Source organism: Manis javanica, chromosome 4 (assembly GCF_040802235.1).
Source record: "Manis javanica isolate MJ-LG chromosome 4, MJ_LKY, whole genome shotgun sequence".
Lineage (NCBI taxonomy): Eukaryota > Metazoa > Chordata > Mammalia > Pholidota > Manidae > Manis > Manis javanica.
Genome location: NC_133159.1, coordinates 96,951,361 through 96,974,357, shown reverse-complemented (window position 1 = coordinate 96,974,357; position 22,997 = coordinate 96,951,361). Strand labels below are relative to the sequence as shown.

The window sequence follows — 22,997 nt, the reverse complement described above, 5'->3', positions numbered from 1 at the left end:
CAATAAGCACATTAAAAATAGATGTTTCTCATGTAATTGTAGATTAATGATACCAAAAAAGAAAAGATAGATGTTTGACATTATTAGTTACTAAGAAAATGCAAAATAAAACCACAATAAGAAACTACTTCCCATCTACTAGCATAACTATATCCAAAAGACAGTAACTATAATCAAAAGACAGGCAATAACAATGTTGGCATAGATGTACAGAGAAACTGGAACCCTCACATATTGCTGGTGAGAATGTAAAATAGCATAGACACTTTGAAAAACAGTTTGACAGTCTCTCAAAAAGTTAAACATAGAATTACCATATATCCATCAATTCTGTTTTCAGGTATATACCCAAGAAGTGAAACCATGTGTTCATACAAAAACTTGCACATGAATATTTGTATAAGCATTTATTAATAATAGCCAAGCAGTGGAACTGACCCAAATGCCCATCAACTAATGAACAGTTAAATATAACATGGCAGATCCATACAAAGGAATTTTATTCAGCCATAAAAAGGAATGAAGTATTGCTATGTGCTAAGTGAAAGAAGTCAGACATGTATTCTATGCTTCCAAATCTATAGAGATGGAAAGTACATTAGTGGTCGCCAGGGATTGGGAGAGGGAAGAATGGGCAGTGACTGCTAATAGGTATAGCATTTATTTTAGGCGTAATGAAAATATTCTAGATTTAGATAGTGGTGATGATTGTACAACCTTGTGAATATATGAAAACCTCTGACTTTTGTACTCTAAAAGGGTGAATTTTATGGTATGTGAATTATCTCAAAAAAGAAAAAAAAAGAATACCTTCCATAAAATTCCTTGCCGTTTGGACAATAAAGAATGAGACACTAGAATGATTGAAACAGGATGCTGTGGAATATTTAGAAGGTATGAAACATTTTCTACTCTAAAATTTAAAAACTGACAATTGCTATAGTGGCTGAAAGATACATAATCTTTTTCCTGTTTGGAGACTAAAAAAAATGTTGAACCAAAGCCATAGCTAGGTAATGAAAAACAAGTCAAAAACCATGAAAACATGCTTTTCTAATTTTTTTTGCTATTACTATCAGTTACTGTACACTGAAATTCATTCAGTAGATTAAAAAAATCTGTACAATCAATATTAATGAAATATCTAAAGCAAATTCATAGCCTGAAGAGATTTATGTGATCTTTCTCTATTGCATTTCTAATAGTTTCCAGCTTTAACAAATTGCATAGCTCTAGACATACAGCCATTTCTGTTGTAAGTTATGTGGAAAGTTGCCAAAAAATATTTCCTGTTAAAATAGCTTTATCCTTGTCATTTTACTGATAAGAGTCATATAGCATTTGACAATATTGCATAATAAATTTATGAGAATAAAAGAAGATTTAAAAATGTATATAGATTTAAATGTCACTGTTCATTAGTTTAAATAAGTTATAACAACCCACAGTTGAAGTTTGAGGAAGAAAACCCCCAAAGCCTTTTATGTTTGCTTGACTCCAGCTGTACATACTTCATCACTTGTAAAATCCTAGCAAAAACAGCCACAAACACAGCTCTCCCAGTTCATATAATACTAATGTTATTTCAGTGAGGTATTATCTTACTTGCTGGAGCTTAAAATTTCTCCAAAGAAAACTAATAATTATCTTGTTTAAAAACACCCATCTTAAAGTGTCTAACCACAAACAATAATGTAAGGTTACAGCATCATTCTACTTAGTTGGATATTTTGAGAGTACAATTGTCAAGTAACTTTGACATTAGTTGAAGGGAAAATACATAAATTTCTACCTATAAATAAAAATGATTTTTATATGTTAATGTACATATTATATACTTATTAAAATATTTATATTTAGTTAAATTACATATTTAGGTTTTATTGAGGTATACTTTACATATAACAAAATTCACCATTGTAAGTATATTGTTCAATGATTTTTAGTAAACTTATAAAGTTATGCAACCTTTACCACAAAAGTTCCCTCATGCCTGTTTGCAGTCAATCCCTACTCCCATTCCCAGCCCAGGAAACCAGTGATCTGCTAATTTCTATCTATAATTTTACTTGTTCTAGAAATTTCATACAAATGGAATCATATAATACCCTGTCTTGTGTGTCTGGTTTCTTTCCCTTGGCATAAAGTGTTTGAGGTTCATCTATGTTGCTACATGTACTTAATAGTTTGCTTGTTTTTAGTGCTGAGAAGTTTTGTGTTATATGGATATATCATGATTTATTTATTCATTCACCTGTCTTTGGATTGTTTCAAGTTTCTGAATATTGTGAAAAATACTGCTATGAACACTTACATACAAGTCTTTGTTTGGACATATGTTTTCACTAGATACCTAGAAATGGAATTGATAGGTCATATGGCAAGTATATGTTTAACTGCAAAACTGTCTTCCAAGGTAACTAGACTATTTTACATGCCTAGCAGCTATGTATGCATTTCTCCACATTCTTGTCAATACTTGGTATTGTCAGTCTTTGTGAGTACAGTTGTTCTAGTGGGTATAAAGTAGTATCATATTGTAGTTTTAATTTGTTTCTCCAATTACTAATGATGCTGAATATTTTTTCACATGCTTATTAGCTATTCATATATCTTCTTTGGTAAAGTGACTATTCAAATCCTTTGCCCATGTTTTAATTGAATGTTTTCCTCTTATTATTGAGTTGTAAGAGTCCTAAATAAAGAACTTTAAAGATACATGACTTGCAAATACTTTGTCTCAGTCTTTAGCTTGTCTTTCCATTTTCTTAATGATGTCTTTTGAAGAGCAAATGTTTCAAGAAGTCCAATTTATCAGTTTTTTTAATGGATCATGTTGAGAAATCTTTGCCTAACCCAAGGTCACAAGAATTTTCTGCTATCTGCTATTTCCTTCTAGAAGTTTCAGATTTTTACCTCTTACACTTAAATCTATGATCCATATCAAATTCACTTTTTTACATGGTGTAAGGGAAGAGTCTAGGTTCTTTTTTTTTTTTGGATATAGGCATCTGATTGTTCAAGCACCATGTGTTGAAAAGACTATCCTTTCCCACTGCCTTGGAATTCCTGCTGAAAATCAACTAATCATAATTATATGAGTTTACTTCAGGATTCTATATTGTCTCCCATTGATCTACATTTCAACCTTTATGCCAATATTATACTATCTTAATTACTGTGGCTTTAAAAATGTTTTGAAATTGGGTAATGTCTAACGTTCTTCTTTTCTCAAAATTGTCTTGGCTTTTCTAGGTCCTTTTTTATTTCCATATAAGTTTTAGGATAAGCTTGTCAATTTCTACAAACAAGCCTGCTAGGATTTTAATAGGAAATGCATTGAATCTATAGTTTAATTTGGAGAGAACTATGACTTTAACAATACTGAGTCTTCTAATCCATAAAAAGGGTATGTATTTCCATTTATTTAGATCTTGAATTTCTCTAGAATTGCTTTATAGTATTTCAGTGTATGTATGTGATTTAAAAATCAAAAAAAGTATCCTGAAAACACTATATGTTATTTATAGCAGCTTCAATCTGGAGATTAATACATATTAATCCAACCTTTCCAACATACATACCTATCCAACAACCTAATTTTATAATTAGGGCAATGCCTGGGATTTCCACCCACGTGCCTCACACAGTAGTTTTGAAGAACAGTGCACAATGCATCAGAATTGTTACTGCTGAGAAGACATTCTGCATGAGGGAATTTTTGAAGCAGAAAATAAGTCTACAAACATAGGGAGCAGAAAGTCCATACTTCGTTATTTTGAGTGGGGATTAAATAAAAATTTTAGATATATTAACAGTGTATTTAATCTGACAGTTCTGATTAGTAACCGCTACTTATCTTCTCACACAAGGAACAGATTTCCATCCCATCCTGGATAACAACAATCACTTCTGTAATGCTTACCACATATCAGGCACTATTTTAAGCACTTCAAAGATATGACTCACTTCATCTTAAGAACTCTAAGAGACAGAGAATATTATCCTCATTTTTCACATGAGGAAATTCAAGTCCAGAGAAGTAAGATGTCCAAGATCATTCATACAGCTAGGAAATAGTGGAGCCAGAGTTCAAACCTCAGCAGTTTAGTTGCAGAATCCACTCTCCTAAACCACTCTACAGAATGATAGATCAGACAATTTCATAAAAGTATTTTCAGACCTCTTCTTCTAATAAGACAGATCAACCATCCAAAACAACTAGAAAAGCTAAATAAAATACTTTAAAAAAATCAGAGGGAGGAGCCAAGATGGCGGCGTGAGTAGGGCAGTGGAAATCTCCTCCCAAAATGATATATATTTTTGAAAATACAACAAATACAACTATTCCTAAAAGAGAGACCAGAAGATATACTACAACAGCCAGGCTACATCTACATCTGCGAGAACTCAGCACCTAACAAAGGGGGTAAGATACAAGCTGCAGCCTGGCAGGACCCGTGGGCAACCCCCCACCCCAGCTCCCTGGCGGGAGGAAAGGAGTTGGAGCGGGGAGAGAGTGGGAGCCCAGGACTACTAAATACCCAGGCCTAGCCATCTGCACCGGGAGCACAGACACACAGTGCATGGTGTGCTGGATACTAGGGAAATGGAACAGTAAAACCTGTGAGCGAGTCCCTGCAGCTGCCCCTGGGACAAAAGAAAAGTAAGCGCTTTTTGAAAGTCTTAAAGGGACAGGGGCCTCACAGCCAGACGGAAGTGTCTCAGCACACTCAGCCCAGCAGCTAGGAATCCCGGGGAAAATCAGGTGCTCTAGGTCCCTGGGAGGCAGCACAGCTCTGAAGCCCCTCACAGCAATAAGCAACCTCCCATCCATTCCCCCTCTGGCGCAATCCCACCATAGCAGAAGAGCACTCTGAGAGTGGCCGCACCCACACCAACCACTCAGATCCTCCTCAGCAGCCGCCCAGGGCCAAACTCAGAGGCCCTATCAGCACACACAGACAGAGGAAGCCAAGACAGGGCTCCAAGGGTCGCCATTCTCACAGAAGAGCACACCTGGCGCACCTGCCCCTCCCCGAAGGGCTCCGAGCTGCCCTGACGGCTGCCCCACCCACAGTGGCTCAGGAAATAAAACTGGAAGCTGCTCCGAGGACCTGCAAGGTGACAAGCAAGCAGGAAGGGACTTTGTTCTCCCAGCTAATACACACGCCAAATGCCACATGACTACCTCTATTGTGATAAAAAGGCAGAAGAATTTGGTCCAGTCCAGAATTACACAGACAACCCCTGAGAAGGAGCCTGGGGAGATAGATTTAACCAATCTTCCTGAAAAAGAATTCAAAATAAAGGTCATAACCATGCTGATGGATCTGCAGAGAAATATACAAGAGCTAAAGGAGCAAGTTAGGTGGGAGAATACAGAAATGGAACAATCTCTGTAAGGACATAAGAGCAGACTGGATAAGGTGCAAGAGGCCGTTAATGGAACACAAATCAGAGAACAGGAATACAGAGAAGCTGAGGGAGAGAGAGATAAAAGGATCTTCAGGAATGAAAAATACTAAGAGAACTGGGTGATCAATCCAAACAGAACAATATTTGCATTATAGAGGTACCAGAAGAAGAAGAAGAGAGAAAAAGGGAAAGTGTATTTGAAGAAATAATTGCTGAAAATTTTGCCAAACTGGGGGAGAAAACAGTCTCTCAGATGATGGAAGCCCAAAGAACTCCCAACACAAGGGACCTAAGGAGGACAATACCAAGACACATAATAATTAAAATGGCAAAGATCAAGGACAAGGACAGAGTATTAAAGGCAGCCAGAGAGAGAAAAAGGGTCACCTACAAAGGAAAAGCCATCAGGCTGTCATCACACTTCTCAACAGAAACCTTACAGGCCAGAAGAGAATGGCATGATATATTTAATGCAATGAAACAGAAGGGCCTTGAACCAAGAATACTGGATCCAGCATGATTATCATTTAAATATGAAGGAGGGACTAAACAAATCCCAGACAAGCAAAAGTTGAGGGAATTTTCCTCCCACAAACCACCTCTACAGGATATTTTAAAGGGACTGCTCTAGATGGAAGCATTCCTAAGGCAAAATAGATGTCATGAGAGAAAATAAAATCACAGCAAAGAAAGCAGACCAAACAAATACTAACTAAAGGCAAAAAATAAAATCAACTATTCACAAAATCAGTCAAAGGAAACATAAAAGAGCACAGAATAAAACACCTAACATATAAAGAATGGAGGAGGAGGAATAAGAAGGGAGAGAAATAAAGAATCATCAGACTGCATTTATAATAGCTAAATAAGTGAGTTAAGTGAGACAGTTACATAGTACAGAAGCTACCCTTGAAACTTCGGTAACCAAGAATCTAAAGCCTGCAATGGCAATAAGTATGTATCTCTCAATAATCACCCTAAATGTAAATGGACTGAATGCACCAATCAAGACACAGAGTAACAGAATGGATAAGAAAGCAAGACCCATCTATATGCTGCTTACAAGAGACTCACCTCAAACCCAAAGACATGCACAGATTAAAAGTCAAGGGATGGAAAAAGATATTTCATGCAAACAATAGGGAGAAAAAAGCAGGTGTTGCAGTACTAGTATCAGACAAAATAGACTTCAAAACAAAGAAAGTAACAAGAGATAAAGATGAACATTACATAATGATAAAGGGCTCAGTCCAACAACAGGATATAACCATTACAAATATATATGCACCCAATACAGAAGCTCCAGCATATGTGAAACAAATACTAACAGAATTAAAGGAGGAAATAGAATGCAATGTGTTCATTTTAGGAGACATCAACACACCACTCACTCCAAAGGACAGATCCACCAGACAGAAAATAAGTAAGGACACAGAGACACTGAAGAACACACTGGAAGAGATGGACCTAACAGACATCTACAGAACTCTACACCCAAAAGCAGCAGGATACACATTCTTCTCAAGTGCACATGGAACATTTTCCAGAATAGACCACATACTAGGCCACAAAAAGAGCCTCAGTAAATTAAAAAAGATTGAAATTCTACCAACCAACTTCTCAGACCACAAAAGTATAAAACTAGAAATAAATTGTACAAAGAAAGCAAAGAGGCTCACAAACACATGGAGGCTTAACAACATGCTCCTAAATAATCAATAGATCAATGACCAAATTAAAATAGAGATCAAGCAATATATGAAAATAAATGACAAAAACAGCACAAAGCCCCAACTTCTGTGGGACATAGCAAAAGCAGTTCTAAGAGGAAAGTATATAGCAATCCAGGCCTATTTAAAGAAGGAAGAACAATCCCAAATGAATAGTCTAAAGTCACAATTATGGAAATTGGAAAAAGAAGAACAAATGAGGCCTAAAGTCAGCAGAAGGAGGGACATAATAAAGATGAGATAAGAAATAAATAAAATCAAGAAGAATAAAACAATAATCAATGAAACCAAGAGCTGGTTCTTTGAGAAAATAATCAAAATAGATAAGCCCCTAGCCAGACTTATTAAGAGAAAAAGAGAATCAACACACATCAATAAAATCAGAAACAAGAAACGAATAATCATGACGGACCCCACAGAAATACAAAGAATCATTAGAGAATACTATGAGAATCTACATGCTAACAAGCTGGAAAACCTAGAAGAAATGGACACCTTCCTAGAAAAATACAACCTTATAAGACTGACCAAGGAAGAAACAGAAAATCTAAACAGACCAATTACCAGCAACGAAATTGAAGCGGTAATCAAAATACTACCCAAGAGAAAACCCCCCGGGCCAGATGGATTTAACTTGGAATTTTATCAGACATACAGAGAAGACATAATATCCATTCTCCTTAAATTTTTCCAAAAAATAGAAGAGGATGGAATACTCCCAAACTCATTCTATGAAGCCAACATCACCCTAATACCAAAACCAGGCAAAGCCCCACCAAAAAGAAAATTACAGCCCAATATCTCTGATGAACATAGATGCAAAAATACTCAACAAAAAATTAGCAGTCTGAATTCAAAAACACATCAAGAGGATCATACACCATGATCAACTGAGATTCATCTGAGGGATGCAAGGATGGTACAACATTCGAAAATCTATCAATATCATCCACCACAACAACAAAAAGGACAAAAACCACATGATCATATCCATTAATGCTGAAAAAGCATTTGACAAAATTCAACATCCATTCATGATAAAAACTCTCAACAAAATGGGTACAGAGTTCAAGTACCTCAACATAATAAAGGCCATATATGACAAACCCACAGCCAACAACATACTTAACAGTGAGAAGCTGAAAGCTTTTCCTCTAAGACTGGGAACAAGACAGGGATACCCACTCTCCCCACTGTTATTCAACATAGTACTGGATGTCCTAGCCATGGCAATCAGACAAAACAAAGAAATACAAGGAATACAGATTGATAAAGAGGAAGTCAAACTGTCACTATATGCAGATGACATGATATTGTACATAAAAAACCCTAAAGACTCCATTCCAAAACTACGAGAACTAATATCGGAATTCAGCAAAGTTGCAGGATACAAAATTAATACACAGAAATTTGTTGATTTCCTATACACTAACAATAAACTAGCAGAAAGAGAAATCAGGAAAACAATTCCATTCACAATGGCATCAAAAAGAATAAAATACCTAGGAATAAATCTAACCAAGGAAGTGAAAAACCTATACCCTGAAAAGTACAAGACATTCTTAAGAGAAATTAAAGAGGACACTAACAAGTAGAAATTCATCCCATGCTCTTGGCTAGGAAGAATTAATATTGTCAAAATGGTCATCCTGCCTAAAGCAATCTACAGATTCAATGCAATGCCTATCAAAATATCAACAGCATTCTTCAACAAACTGGAACAAATAGTTCTAAAATTCAAATGGAAACACCAAAGACCCCAAATAGCCAAAGTAATCCTGAGCAGGAAGAATAAAGTGGGGGGTATCTCGCGCCCCAACTTCAAGCTGTACTACAAAGCCACAGTAATCAAGACAATTTGGTACTGGCACAAGAACAGAGCCACAACTAGTGGAACTGAATAGAGTCTCCAGACATTAACCCAAACATATATGGTCAATTAATATACGATAAAGGAGCCATGGACATACAATGGGGAAATGACAGTCTCTTCAACACCTGGTGTTGGCAAAACTGGACAACTACATGTAAGAGAATGAAACTGGATTATTGTCTAACCCCATACATGAAATTATATTCAAAATGGATCAAAGACCTAAATGTAAGTCATGAAACCATAAAACTCTTAGAAAAAAACATAGGCAAAATCTCTTGGACTAAACATGAGTGACTTCTTCATGAACACATCTCCCCGGGCAATGGAAACAAAAGCTAAAATGAACAAGTGGGACCATACCCAGTTGAAAGGCTTCTGTACAGCAAAGGACACTACCAATAGAACAAAAAGGCATCCTACAGTATGGGAGAATATATTCATAAATGACAGATCTGATAAAGGGTAGACATCCAAAATATATAAAGAGCTCATGCTCCTCACCAAACAAAAAGTAAATAATCCAATTAAAAAATGGGCAGAGGAGCTGAATAGACACTTCTCCAAAGAAAAATTCAGACTGCCAACAGGCACATAAAAAGATACTCCACATTGCTAATCATCAGAGAAATGCAAATTAAAACCACAATGAGATATCACCTCACACCAGTAAGGATCATCACCATCCAAAAGACAAACAAGTGTTGGCAAGGTTGTGGAGAAAAGGGAACCCTCCTACACTGCTGGTGGGAATGCAAATTAGTTCAACCATTGTGGAAAGCAGCATGGAGGTTCCTCAAAAAGCTCAAAATAGAAATACCATTTGACCCAGGATTCTACTTCTAGGAATTTACCCTAAGAATGCAGCAGCCCAGTTTGAAAAAGAGAGATGCACCCCTATGTTTATCGCAGCACTATTTACAATAGCCAAGAAATGGAAGCAACCTAAGTGTCCATCAGTAGATGAATGGATAAAGATGTGGTACATATACACAATGGAATATTATTCAGCCATAAGAAGAAAACAAATCCTACCATTTGCAACAACATGGATGGCTCTAGAGAATACTTTGCTCAGTGAAATAAGCCAGGCAGAGAAAGACAAGTACCAAATGATTTCACTCATATGTGAAGTATAAGAACAAAGAAAAAACTGAAGGAACAAAACAGCAGCAGACACACAGAACCCAAGAATAGACTAATAGTTACCAAAGGGAAAGGGACTGGGGAGGATGGGTGGGAAGGGAAGGTTAAGTCGGGGGGGAAAGGGGGCATAACAATTAGCATGTACAATGTGGGGGGGGTGCTTGGGGAGGGCTGTGCAACACAGAGAAGACAAGTAGTGATTCTACAGCATATTACTACACTGATGGGCAGTGATTGTAACGGGGCTTGTGGGGGGGACTTGGTGATGGGGGAGTCTAGTAAACATAATGTTCCTCATGTAACTGTAGATTAATGATACTTAAAAAAAACTTTAAAAAAATCTAAGCAAATACATCAGAGCATCAACAAAGGATAAGGAATTATCAGTTCACATTTGTTTCTTTTACTATAGGGACATTTACCAATTTTAGGCAAGATGGCTAAAAGGCTGTTCAGCCTTTATGCCAATTTCATAAAGAGTAAGACTCCCTTATGGATTGGACAGGACTGGGACCCTGAAAAGTGAAAAGCTGCATCATAAAAATAAGAGTAAACCAGAAATAAATGCAAACTTTCATAGACTGCAGTCTACTGTCAAGATATCTAGGTAGATCAGAAAATACCAATTCTTGAAGCTGAACTAAGGTGATCCAGTTCTGCTAAGGTTTCTTCCAGGCACCTAAGATCAAAGAAAACCCTCTCTAAGGAAGGTAATCTGGGTTTCAAGCTATTTCTACAATTTCTACAATTTTTCAAATAAAATATCTGGCACATAGTCAAAGAAAACCAGGCATAAGAAAAAACAAGACTTAATATGAACATGATGTAGCATCAAAAAACAGATAATACAAACACACACAGAAGCTCCAGATACTGGGATTATCAGAGAAAAACTTTAAGATAACTATTTCAAAATAAGTATTTTAAAAGAGATGAAAGACCATATTTAAAATTTTGGCAGAGAATTAGAAACTATAAATAACACAGGAGATGTGAAAAATAAACAGAAATTCAAGAACCAAAAAATGTTTCAAAGGGGTGAAATCACACAGAGTATGTTCTCTGGCCACAATGCAATTATGCTAGAAATCACTGATAAAAAGATAATTTTCATGTGTTTGGAAAAGAAGGAATACACTTCTAAAGGGTTAAGTATACCTTTAAGTCAAAGAGGAAATCATAGTGGAAGTTGGAAAACATATTCAAGTAAAGTACCTATGTGAGAAGATATAGAAAATAAAAAAATAGTAAAAAAGGCCCAAATAAAGGTGAAGGAAGGCCTAATGAGCAAAAATGAATGAACCAGAAAATAAACAGTAGAGAGGATCAACAATGCCAGAGCTTGGCCTTTACAAAGACTAATAAAATTGATAGATCCTGGGGAATCTATCAAGTGAAAAAGAGGGTAGCCAGTGTTAGAAGTTAAACAGTGGATATTACAACTGATCCTGAAAATACTAATAAGTAATAATTTGAAATCTTTACACCCATAAGTTAAAAAATTTGGATGAAATAAATTCCTAGGAGAATACTACTTACCAAAATCTAACATAAGAAGAAACAAGAAATTTGAATAGCTATGGAAATATTAAATAAATCGAATTTGTAATAAACTATTAAACAAAAAAAATTAATATTCTCAACAAAAATCCTTCTCACAGAAAAATCCAGAATCAGATGGCTTTATTGCCAAATTCTACCAATTATTTAAGGCAGACATAATTCTAATTTCATACAAATTCTTCCAGAGAGTAAAAAAAGAGGACCACTCCTTGACTTGTTTTATAAAGCCAACAGTAAGGGAAACATAGACCCAAAAATGTAAGAAAAGAAGGAAATGAATATAATTAACATCAGAATAGTGGTTACCTTTAGTCAGGAAGGAAGAAGTTGTAACTGGGAAAGGGCAGACAGGAGGGCTTCTGGGGCTGGTAATGTTTCTTGACCTTAGTGCTAGTTTGCACTCATATGCTATATAATAAGTCATGAAGATGCACATTTCTGTTTTCTACATTTTTCTGTGTATGTATTATAATTAATAATAAAATTTTTTTTAAATGATATCTTTTTTTATTGCAGTAAGAACACTTACCATGATATCTACACTCTTCTTAACAAATATTTCAGTGCACAATGCAGTGTTAACTACAGGCACACTGTCATTCATACAGCAAATTTCTAGAACATAATAAAATTTTTATTTAAATGTATGGGACCATTGTCACTTAATAAGAGAATGGCATGAATATTTGTTGACTCTCACTCTTAGCTTTCAGTAATTTTCTTGACTACTTAGTATTCTAACAGACAATTTACCTTTCTTGGAGATTATCTTACAGAAATTAATCTTTTTTATGTTTACTGGCTTCTATATTCCACTAATACTGGAATCAAGTTATAATTACATTTTGTAGTAAAGGCATCTATTCTTTAATATTCTATACTTCCTAACATAGGCATTGTTTTTAAAACCCAAAATTTCACCTTGGGTGGTAACATGCAAAGATTAACCAATAACCTGTATGTCTGCAAGGTGTACAATATAAAGACAAACGAGATGGGTACAGTTTCATCTGGGACTAAATAAATACCAATTCAGCAGTTTTTCTGGGAACTTCCACATCTGTTTCCTATCATTGATGATTTTAATCTATTTGTCTTAGTCTTTATACCCACCTCTAGTTCAAAACCCAGGCATCTGTCTAGATGTAAAAAGCTTTTACAGTAACAGGAAATTTGATTTAATGATCTTAAGTATGAATGATCTTTAATAATATCAAACCATTTTATTTCTTCTCTATAACTACAGTAAAAGGAACAGCTAAGTGGACACATTTCAAATTTTTTGACACCAATTACAGAGCCTACAGTGAACTACCACTCTTATCCATCTTTCTACATGCCACACCACCCACTTTAAAGCAAATAATAAGTATCAAAATATAGCAGACTAAAACAGGTCTGACTTGAATTATGGAGATCCTACTTGGTTCTACATACTATCATCAATTTGATAAACTTAAATAGAAGTATTTTCATCATAAAATTTCTTACTTTTGGAACATGAGGATTAAATTCCACAGCTCTATGAATTGCTTCCACAGCATTAATTTCTGCTGTGCTTAACCCTCTTCTGGAGGCCATTTCTGGAGAGAACCTATAAGAAAACCACAAAATGAAGAAATGAATGTAAAGCATATATATATGAATTTAGGTCATACTCTAGTTCCTTAAATCAGAGGTTTTTGGTGAGAGTCTAAGACAAAGCCAAATAACTACTAAACGTGAAAGTAAAGCTTTTGGTTCAATGTAAAGACAGGCAGTATAAGAAATGGAAATCTTCAAATTTAGGTAAAGAAAGCTTTCAGGAGAAGTCCACTGAAAGCACATATTCAAAAAGGTAATAAACTAAATGCTACAACAAGAATCTAATGAAACAGAAGTACATTCTTATCAAATTTTCATTAAAACAGACTGTAAATATTCCATTCTAATTTATATCAAGGCTTAGTAACCTAAGGTAAAATAAAATGGTCACCATTGGTTGATTTCTAAATATGTTATTTGTGGAATAAAGAGAAATAAAGAAATAAAGAGAAATTAAGGGCAGCCTGAAATATAAGGAAAACAGAATAACTCAGAATTAGAATCTCAGAACAGAAAGCATGAAACCATTTCCCTACCATATACCTTCTCATTGTCATCATAGCTACTATGTACGTACTTTCTTTCTAGCATTGCTTTCAGTATTTAACGCACATAATCTTCACACAGCCACCCTACATAATTATTACTCTTACTTTACAGATAATGAAGATACTCAAACTCAGTAACTTGCCCAAAGTTCCAGAGCTGGTATGTGATACACTGAATTTGAGCCCAGGTTTATTTAGTTCTAAAAACCTTGCTCTTTGTACTTCACATAGTAAGAAGCCTCAAAGCCCCATAAGATCAAAGGTTATTTGGAAGGAAATAGGGAGGAAAAAGAGCATTGTTTAAAGTCAGTGGTTAAAAACATAATACAGGTTTTCCCTGGTATCCAAAAGTAGAGCATTCTGATGAAATCTTTTATAAGCTGAAATGATGTAGAGCGAAAAAGCGATTACCATTTCGTAAAAGCAGAAATACTCTTTGGATTTCTTTTGATTATATGAAATGGATACTACTGTAAGTCTTTGTTAAAAGCAAAGTGATATAAAATGAACTTTGGTATCAAATTTAGCAGTCATTCTAAGTTACGGTAGTTTCATAACTACTTACTTATCTGAAACAGTCCTTGTCTTCAACAGTGCTGCTGTGTAACAGATTGCTGCTGACTTTGGAAGGCTTATATCTGTAATTATAATTTTCAACTTAGCTAAAAATCACAAAAAATACCTTACGATAATTTTTAATAAGAAAAATTCATAGTCCAAATTCAACAGATATAATAAGTAGTAGAAGCATGTGGACATGTAGTTGGGAGACCTGAGTATGAATCTTGATTCTACTATTTACTAGCTATGTAATCTTGAACTAGAAGCTACTTCTTTAACCTCAGTTTTCTCTTCTCAAAACAGGGAAATGGCATTTTTCTGGCAAAGATTAAATTATGTCTGTGAAATCCCTCAGCACAATAATGAAAAGTGCTCAACAAATGTTTATAATAATCTGCTTACAATAATATTACTCTGGGAAAAAAGGCATAGTATAGTTAAAACCATGCAAAAAGTTATTCTACCTCTTCATGGAGAAAAACAAAGACTAAAATATATATATATGTAAAACCACAGGTGATTTTTAATTTTTTTTCTTCCGATGTTTTTGTATATTCCACATTTTCTTAAATGACATTTTTTTTTTTGAGAGGGCATCTCTCCTATTTACTGATCAAATGGTTGTTAACAACAATAAAATTCTGTATAGGGGGGGTCAATGCTCAATGCACAATCATTAATCCACCCCAAGCCTAATTTTCGTCAGTCTCCAATCTTCTGAAGCATAACGAACAAGTTCTTACATGGAGAACAAATTCTTAGATAGTGAATAAGTTCTTATATGGTGAAGAGTACAAGGGTAGTCGTCACAGAAACTTTCGGTTTTGATCACGCATTATAAACTATAAACAATCAGATCAAATATGAATATTCGTTTGATTTTTATACTCGATTTATATGTGGATCCCACATTTCTCCCTTTATTATTATTATTATTATTATTAATAAAATGCTGAAGAGGTAGGTAGATGCAAGATAAAGGTAGAAAACATAGTTTAGTGTTGTAAGAGAGCAAACGTAGATGATTAGGTGTGTGCCTGTAGACTATGTGTAATCCAAGCTAGGCAAGGGCAATAAAACATCCACGGATGCAGAAGACTTCTCTCAGAACAGGGGGGGTGAGGTTCTAAGCCTCACCTCTGTTAATCCCCAATTTCTCACCTGATGGCCCCCCCTGCGACTGTGCCTGTCTTAGGTTGTTCCTCCCTTGAGGAATCTTACCTGTCTCTGGCTAATCAGTCATCTTCCGGGGCCATACAGGGATATGTAAAGTTGGCAAGTGAGAGAGAAGCCATATTGTTTGAAAAGGTTAGCTTTTTACTTCTTTGCAGATTTATGCCCTGTGGCTTCTATGCCCAGCATTTGTCTTGAGGTATCTTTACCACTTGGAGGAATTATGATACTCGGTAAATTCGATGTGAGGCACAAATTCTATTAAATGACAATTTTTTAATAAAATTAAAAAATCAGGAACTATAATGAAACCATTTATATAAATCTTTTCTTAAAGAATGCCCAAAATAATGTTATCAGGAGAGTAAGACCACAGAACTCTCTTGAAATTTTAAATTCCAGAGTTCTACCAGCAAATGGACAACTAAAGAAAGAAATCTGCTTTCAACTTCTTCATGACTCTAGAATGGTAAAAACTGAGGAATCATCAAAAGAACTGAAAACACAGAATAATACCTAAGTTATTAGCATTATTTTATTTTTAATGAATCAGGTCGTATCTGATTTTTTATATTCAGTCCCTAAGCTTATTCTTCTTAAGTGTCAGAAGCAGGCCACGCATCTGGTAAGTTACATATGGAAAGAATTTCTCACAAATTTCTCCATGAGCCTACTTTATTCAGAAGCATTTCCTAAGAATTCCAGATGTTTACATTTCTCTTTCCAGGTGTAACATATTTCAATCTTTCCAAGTCACGGGGATTCCCAAGCTAATGGGTAAGAAAACAGGACAAGGGTGAATAAGTGACTTATATATGTACTGTATAGTGAAAGACATCAAAGATATTAGGATGTTTTCACCTTGGAGTTAAAAGTTCAGTTAGGTTAAAATGTATCCCTCAGAATAAGGAGAAAGGCTATGATTCTTAAAAATTCTTCCATTAAAAAAAAAAAGACAATCAGATACTTGGTTGAAATGAAAATGCAGAGTATGACCAATGAAGTATTCTTGCCAAAAAATAGGAACTTGAGTCAGATAAAGCTTCTTAAGCTAACTACCAGTTTACAGGAGAAAATGTATCAGACAACATCACAGAGATGCAATGAGCAAGTGCTGAATGGGAGAAACAACAGGAAGAATGACCCAGTTTCCTCAAAAAAGGAAGCAAGGGAGAGGAGGAAACTATAGATTAAAATGCAGTGGCTGGAGATGTACTTTTCTTTCCAATTCAAACAAATTGACAGTTAAAAAGAAAAAAGTAATGACACATTCAGAGAAATTTGAACAAAAATTAAATATTTGATGATATTAAGGATTATTGGCAATGTTTGTAGTACAGTCATGGTATTGTGTTAATTTTTTTTTCTTAAAGTCTGTATCTTTTAAAATACCTACTGAAATATGTACAGATGAGGCTAGTGATATCTGTGAATCATTCAGAAATAAGCAATGGGTAGAGGGATAGGTGATATTAGCCATGGGTTGATAACTGGGGATAGGTAGCTATATGAGGTTCAATATATGATGTATTGTGTTCTCTATAATTGTGTTTTTTTGAAATTTTCTATTATAAAGGTTTTTTTATTGAACATAAAATAAGACAAAAAATTCTTCCAACTCCATTTGTGGTAAACAGGCACTGTTACAGTATAATAAAAACAGCCAATATATATTGACTTTTTACTATTAGAACACTAGTGAATAAAGAAACAGAATACCTGGATTTAAGTTCAGGCTTGCCACTTACTGGCTTACCTTGCTTAAACTACTTAACCTTCCTCAGCTCCTGCTTCCTTATTTACTAACTAGAGATAGTAAAAATCCTTAACCTACCACCTCACAAGATTATTGAAGGATCAGATAATTATATTTTGTAACTAAAAAGTACTGTAAAATGTTATTCTGAATTACTCTTATACACATTGCTAAGCAACTTCTGTTAGCCTTCCTTGACACTCCAAAATAAATGAGGTACCATCCTATGGACATAACACTTCATACTTCTCCAATGACCTCACTCAACACACTATGCTTCAATATAACTACTATTCATTTGTCTCTCTTTTCCACTAAACTGTAAATCCTAAGAGGGCTAAGACATATCTTCTTCATTACTGCATTCCAAGCACCTCAATAAACAAATGAATAAATTTTGGCATAAGAAAAGTTCCTCTTTGCAAACTTTTTGTTTGCTACCAAAAGTCCTGATAAAGAAGATACTTGAAATCCACAGATTCTAAATACTGAATGGTAAGAAAGGAAAGAGAAAACCACAAAAGTATTTGAATAGGATATTTATGATTACATAATAGAAAAAAAAATACTTTAACCATACTATCAACTAAGACAAATATCACTCACCATCGTATTTTGCTAGAACTGCCTGAACATCTGCATAGGCCTGTAATTCTAAAAGTGATTCTAGGAGATTTTCATGGATGTTCAGCATGGTAAGAGGAGGAAATTCTTTCATCAGCTGTATATTAAAAGAAAAAAAAAGATTAAAATTATAAGAAAGGAACTAATAGACCTGAATCAAATTCATTTAAGTAGAAATTCTTTCATTAACAAAACTGTAGACTCAACCCTAAGAAATATTATGTATACTAAATAAATATCTTGTTATAAAAACTGCCACTTAAAAAACAATGATTCTGCTTTTAAAAAACTGTCAACTTAAACCACATTTTCAGTTTTTAGAGAAATAAACATTAATGTCCAGCCATCAAATTTACTTACATCTCTCATTATTTTTACTGCTTCTCTTATTCTTCCTAATTTTCTTGCACACATTGCCAACCTTCGTTTAATATACACCAGTACATTGGTATCTCTCCCTATTTAAAATAAATAAAAAATGATACAACTATCACTTTTGTATTATGGCCTGCTATTTCATTAACATATTATCCTGGAAGGTTCAATGAAAATTAAATTTGCCAGAATGTAAGAATATTAATAATTGTTGAATTAGATAAGAACATTGAATTGGAGTTCATTATACTGCTCTATTTTTGTATATATTTGAAGTTTTTATATTAAAAGCTTATAATACGTATGTATACTGAATTATTTTGTCTCTAACAGTAAACAACCTGAGTACAGTATATATAATGTGTATATCTCACAAGTAAAAAAACACATAAATAGGAAGAAATAGCACTGACTTATTCCTTTACGTTTCTGCATAAAGTCTATTATTTTAATATTTTCTATTGTTTAGTTGACAAAAGGTGTTCAAAACAGACCTTCCATGGCTAGTGCAAACTTCTGATCAACAGCTAGTAACAAACAATAAAACTATTTCTAGAAAGGGTTAACAAATATTTCTGTTACTATCTCAACCATACTTGAGATTACACAAGGACAAATGGCATGACTATTTTTACAAATGTAGTTTCATTAGTTCCAGGCTGAAAAATGATATATTCCCACAGTTCTGTTATAATAACTTAATGAAACATACTGTACATCAATATTTAGAGAGAAAACATTATCCAAATTTTAATTTCCACAAACAAAAGATTTAGAACGTAAGTGCTAGCAGACAATGCAATATGTAAACATATTTCAATTTATTGCCCACACTATCTGCCAAAATCATGAAACTAAAGTCCTCTGTCCCCCACCCCCCAAAAAGGCAGGAAGCAGCAGCATTACAGAGTAGAACATTTTTGGTAAAAGTGTCTCAATCATAATTGGGAGAGTATCCATACAAGTGGAAAGGATCTCGGTTGCTATGGCCCATAAGATCTGAAGCAAATTATAAAGAAAAACCAACTAAAGAAAGACCAAAACCAAATAAATACAAGGTTTTGTGCTAAACGGGCCACTCCCTGACACTACATGAAGAGCAAACCAAATGATACATATACTTCTCTTACTGCTTGGGGTTAAGAGCTGCTTATCATAATAAGAAGGCTCTCCTGAATCTTGAATATTTTTGAGTTGTGTTTCTCCAATGACCAGCCCAATTCTCTCATGAAATAAATTACTGTTAAATCTCAGAGCAGCACATCTCTCTATAGCCAGAGGAGATCTGTTCCCTTGCACAAGCATTTTCTAGCTAATACATATTTTTAGTTAATACATATTTGTCTTGCTGACTTGTAAGCATTATGAATAGATTAGTTATCTCTTATGCAAAGTAACTAACCTCTAAGTATTAATTTTTAAAAAAAATATTGTTCTGTATAGTAAACATAGAAGAGCCAATTGCAGGAACTAAAAGACAAGTAACGATCAGTTCAAATTTGCTTACTCAGTTGAGCTTCATGCTGAGGACTTTGGTGCTGGCACTGCTGTGACCGCCTATAAATTGTTTCTCCTGCCTTGAGTGCCTGCTTAAATAACCTTTCAGCATCTACAATAGTTGTTGCTTCTTCCTCAGCCAGTAGAACATATGCAGTGGCACAGCTATGAAGAAAGTAAGCAAGGCAATTTTAAGTAAATGGTAAAGCAATTATTTTCTCTTGGGTATGTCCCTTTGCTCTTTGTCACATTTCCTTACTTTACCTACACTTTCCATTGCTTTAAGAAAAATAAACACTCAATGTTTTAATTTATTAGGAGTATACTGATATATTCTTTATGTCAGTTTCCACAACTCTTCTCCTTTTCTATCTTTCTTTGCTTGTCTTTGCTTTCTATCATTTTTACTTCTATATCCATTCCCTGACTCTTTGTTCTGTACTTTACTTTTGCGGAAGGGGTGAAAACAGTAAGATGTATAAAGAATTATCTGAAAAGTAGTTCAAGGGACTATACACTTTAGTGGTCATACCTGCTCTTAGTTACTATGTATGTTGTAATATCCATCTAGGGGCAGGTACGGGAGAGCGTGAAGACTAAGAAAGTCCCCTAGCCAACTCAGCACCTTTAATGTTTGACTCAGAAATATATCCTTCAGGGACTACACTTTTTTCCAACCCTAATACTTCCTCCGCATGCTACCCCATCTTTTCTTGGACTTACAGGATCACACAGCAGCAAAACTTCCCTTGGTGTGAATTCTAGCCTTTCTTCCTATACTCTCTCACCTGTTACACCAATGGTTACCCCAAGTTTCCTCTTCTTCACTCCACTAAAACACAAAAGATTTCTTTGTGTATCTTTTAAATCAAAAGCTGGCTAGTAAGATATACTAATTTGTTTTTGGACAGAAAAAGAGAAAGAGAAAGTTTCTTTTCCACTCCCAGAAATAACAAGAATACCTATTGTGGATACAATGTCCTAGTTCTGATTATCTAAGTCTGTATTGTCCAGTATTGTAGTCACTGGCCACATGTAGTTATTGAGCACCTGAAATGTGTCTAGTCTGAATTGAGATGTGATGATACACCAGATTTTGAAGACTTAGACGAATGTAAAATACTTTATTAATAGTTAAAATATCAATTACTTGTTATTTTAATATTTTGAATATAAAGAATTTTAAAATTAATTTCACCTAATTTTACTTTTTAAATGTGGCTACCAGAAAATTTAAAGTTACACAAATGATTCACATTATATTTCTACTGCACTGAATCATGTCTGCATCCAGCAGTCTGCAGGTCCATAATCCACCTCTGTCTCTGCCTCTGCCCAGAGCACTGGGTGAAGCTCTTTATATAGTGACTCAGTCAATGATATCTCATTGTCTATGGTTGTGGAAGCATTAGTCTAGCAGTAGGCCAATTACATCAAGTAGTTCAGGGTTCGATGAGGATCTGGGCCACAGAAGTTCCATTTTCCCCACAATGCTCTAAATTCAAGTATATAATAATTTCACTAGTCAACAGAGATTTCTCCATTACTTTACACTGAATTTCTCTGAAGCATGAGATATGCTGCTGCTTTAAACACCAAGCTCCCTAAATGCTGTTCTAAAATACAACTCAAATGCTTTTAAGTAACAAAATAAAAACACTTTTAAGAGATCTAAATGGTATAAATTGATACAGGAGAATCAAAATATAAACATAACTATGTATTACAATATAAGTGGTTCTTCCTCCATAAAGCTTTTATTTGTTCAAAAGTATTTTAAAAGGAAATATTAATACAAGAACTTAATTTTATGAATACCCAATGAATCTTATTATTAGCAATGTTGTTTTTTAAATTGAGGTAAAATTCACATAAAATTAACCACTCTAAATTGTATAATTCAGGGACTTAATTCATTTACAACACTCTTTCATGTAGCATGTAGTAGTATTTCCTTCCTTTTTTTGACTGATAATATTTCACTGTATGGATATGCCACATTCTATTTATTCATCAGCTAACAGACATTTGAATTGGTTCCAATTTCTGGCTATTAAAATACTACCATAAACATTTGTGTAAAGGTTTTAGTTTGAACACCTGCTTTCAATAGTCTTCAGTATATGTCTAAGAGTGAAACTGCTGGCTCATATGATAATTTTAATTGTAATGTTTTGAGGAAGTGCCAAGGTTTTCCACAGTGGCTGCACCATTTTACATTCCTACCTGCAGTGTATGAGGGTTCCAGTTTCTCCACATTTTTGCAAACACTATTTTATGGTGGTTTGTTTTGTTTTGTTACACTTGGTTATATCCATCTTGTGAAAGGGCACCTCATTATGGTTTTCATTTTCATTTTCATTTCCCTAATGATGACATTGAGTATCTTTTCATGTGCTTATTGGTCACGGAACTATCTTTGAAGAAATGTCTATTCAAGTCCTTGTCCATTTTAAATTGGGTTGTCTTGTAGTAACTGAGTTCTAAGAGTTTTAGATATATTCTTGACATTGGACCCTTACCAAATATAAAACTTGCAAATATTTTCTCTCATTCTATAGGTTGCCCTTTCACCTTCTTATAGTATCCTGCACAAAAGCTTTTAATTTTGAAATCTAACTTATCTAATTTTTCTTCCGTTGCTTGTGCTTTTGGTGTCATATCTAAGAAACCACTGTCAAATCTTCAATCATGAAAATGTGTCCCCATGTTTTCTGAGAGTTTTATGGTTTTAGTTCTTACACTTAAGTCTTTTAATTTTGAATTAATTGTTCTGATGGTATGAGGCAAGGGTCTAACTTCATGATTTGTATGTGGTCACCCAGTTGCCAGCATCACTTGTAGAAAATACTATTCTTCCCCTCATTGAATGGTTTTGGACCCTTGTCAAAAATTAACTGACCATAGGTGTATGGGATTATTTCTGGACTCAATTTGATTCCACTAATCTAGCTGTCTACCTTAAGATTTAACTATTTAGGCTAACAGTAAGTTTTGAAATCAGGAAGTGAGTCCTCCAGCTTTGTTCTTTTTCAAGATTATTTTGGCTACTTAAGGTATTTTGCAATTCCAAACGAATTTTAGGATCAACTTGTCCATTTCTGCAATAATGACAATTGAAATTTGGTAAGAATTACATTTGTAGATCA

General features: G+C 34.5%; 1 protein-coding gene across 12 annotated transcripts in view; it reads right to left on the bottom strand.

Moving 5' to 3' along the window:
• The window catches only part of ST7L (suppression of tumorigenicity 7 like), a 184,674-nt gene that overhangs the window by 121,474 nt on the left and 40,203 nt on the right, over window positions 1-22,997 (bottom strand). For all 12 annotated transcript variants that reach the window (XR_012130278.1, XM_073234415.1, XM_037005385.2 and 9 more), the window contains 5 exons: window positions 19,859-20,013; window positions 18,337-18,434; window positions 17,959-18,073; window positions 14,428-14,500; window positions 13,222-13,324 (listed from right to left, as the gene is read on the bottom strand). Coding sequence is in view for 11 of the 12 variants with exons in the window: in XM_073234415.1 (XP_073090516.1) it covers window positions 13,222-13,324; window positions 14,428-14,500; window positions 17,959-18,073; window positions 18,337-18,434; window positions 19,859-20,013 (544 nt within the window). In the remaining variant the exon portion in view is untranslated. The remainder of the gene's footprint in view (window positions 1-13,221; window positions 13,325-14,427; window positions 14,501-17,958; window positions 18,074-18,336; window positions 18,435-19,858; window positions 20,014-22,997) is intronic.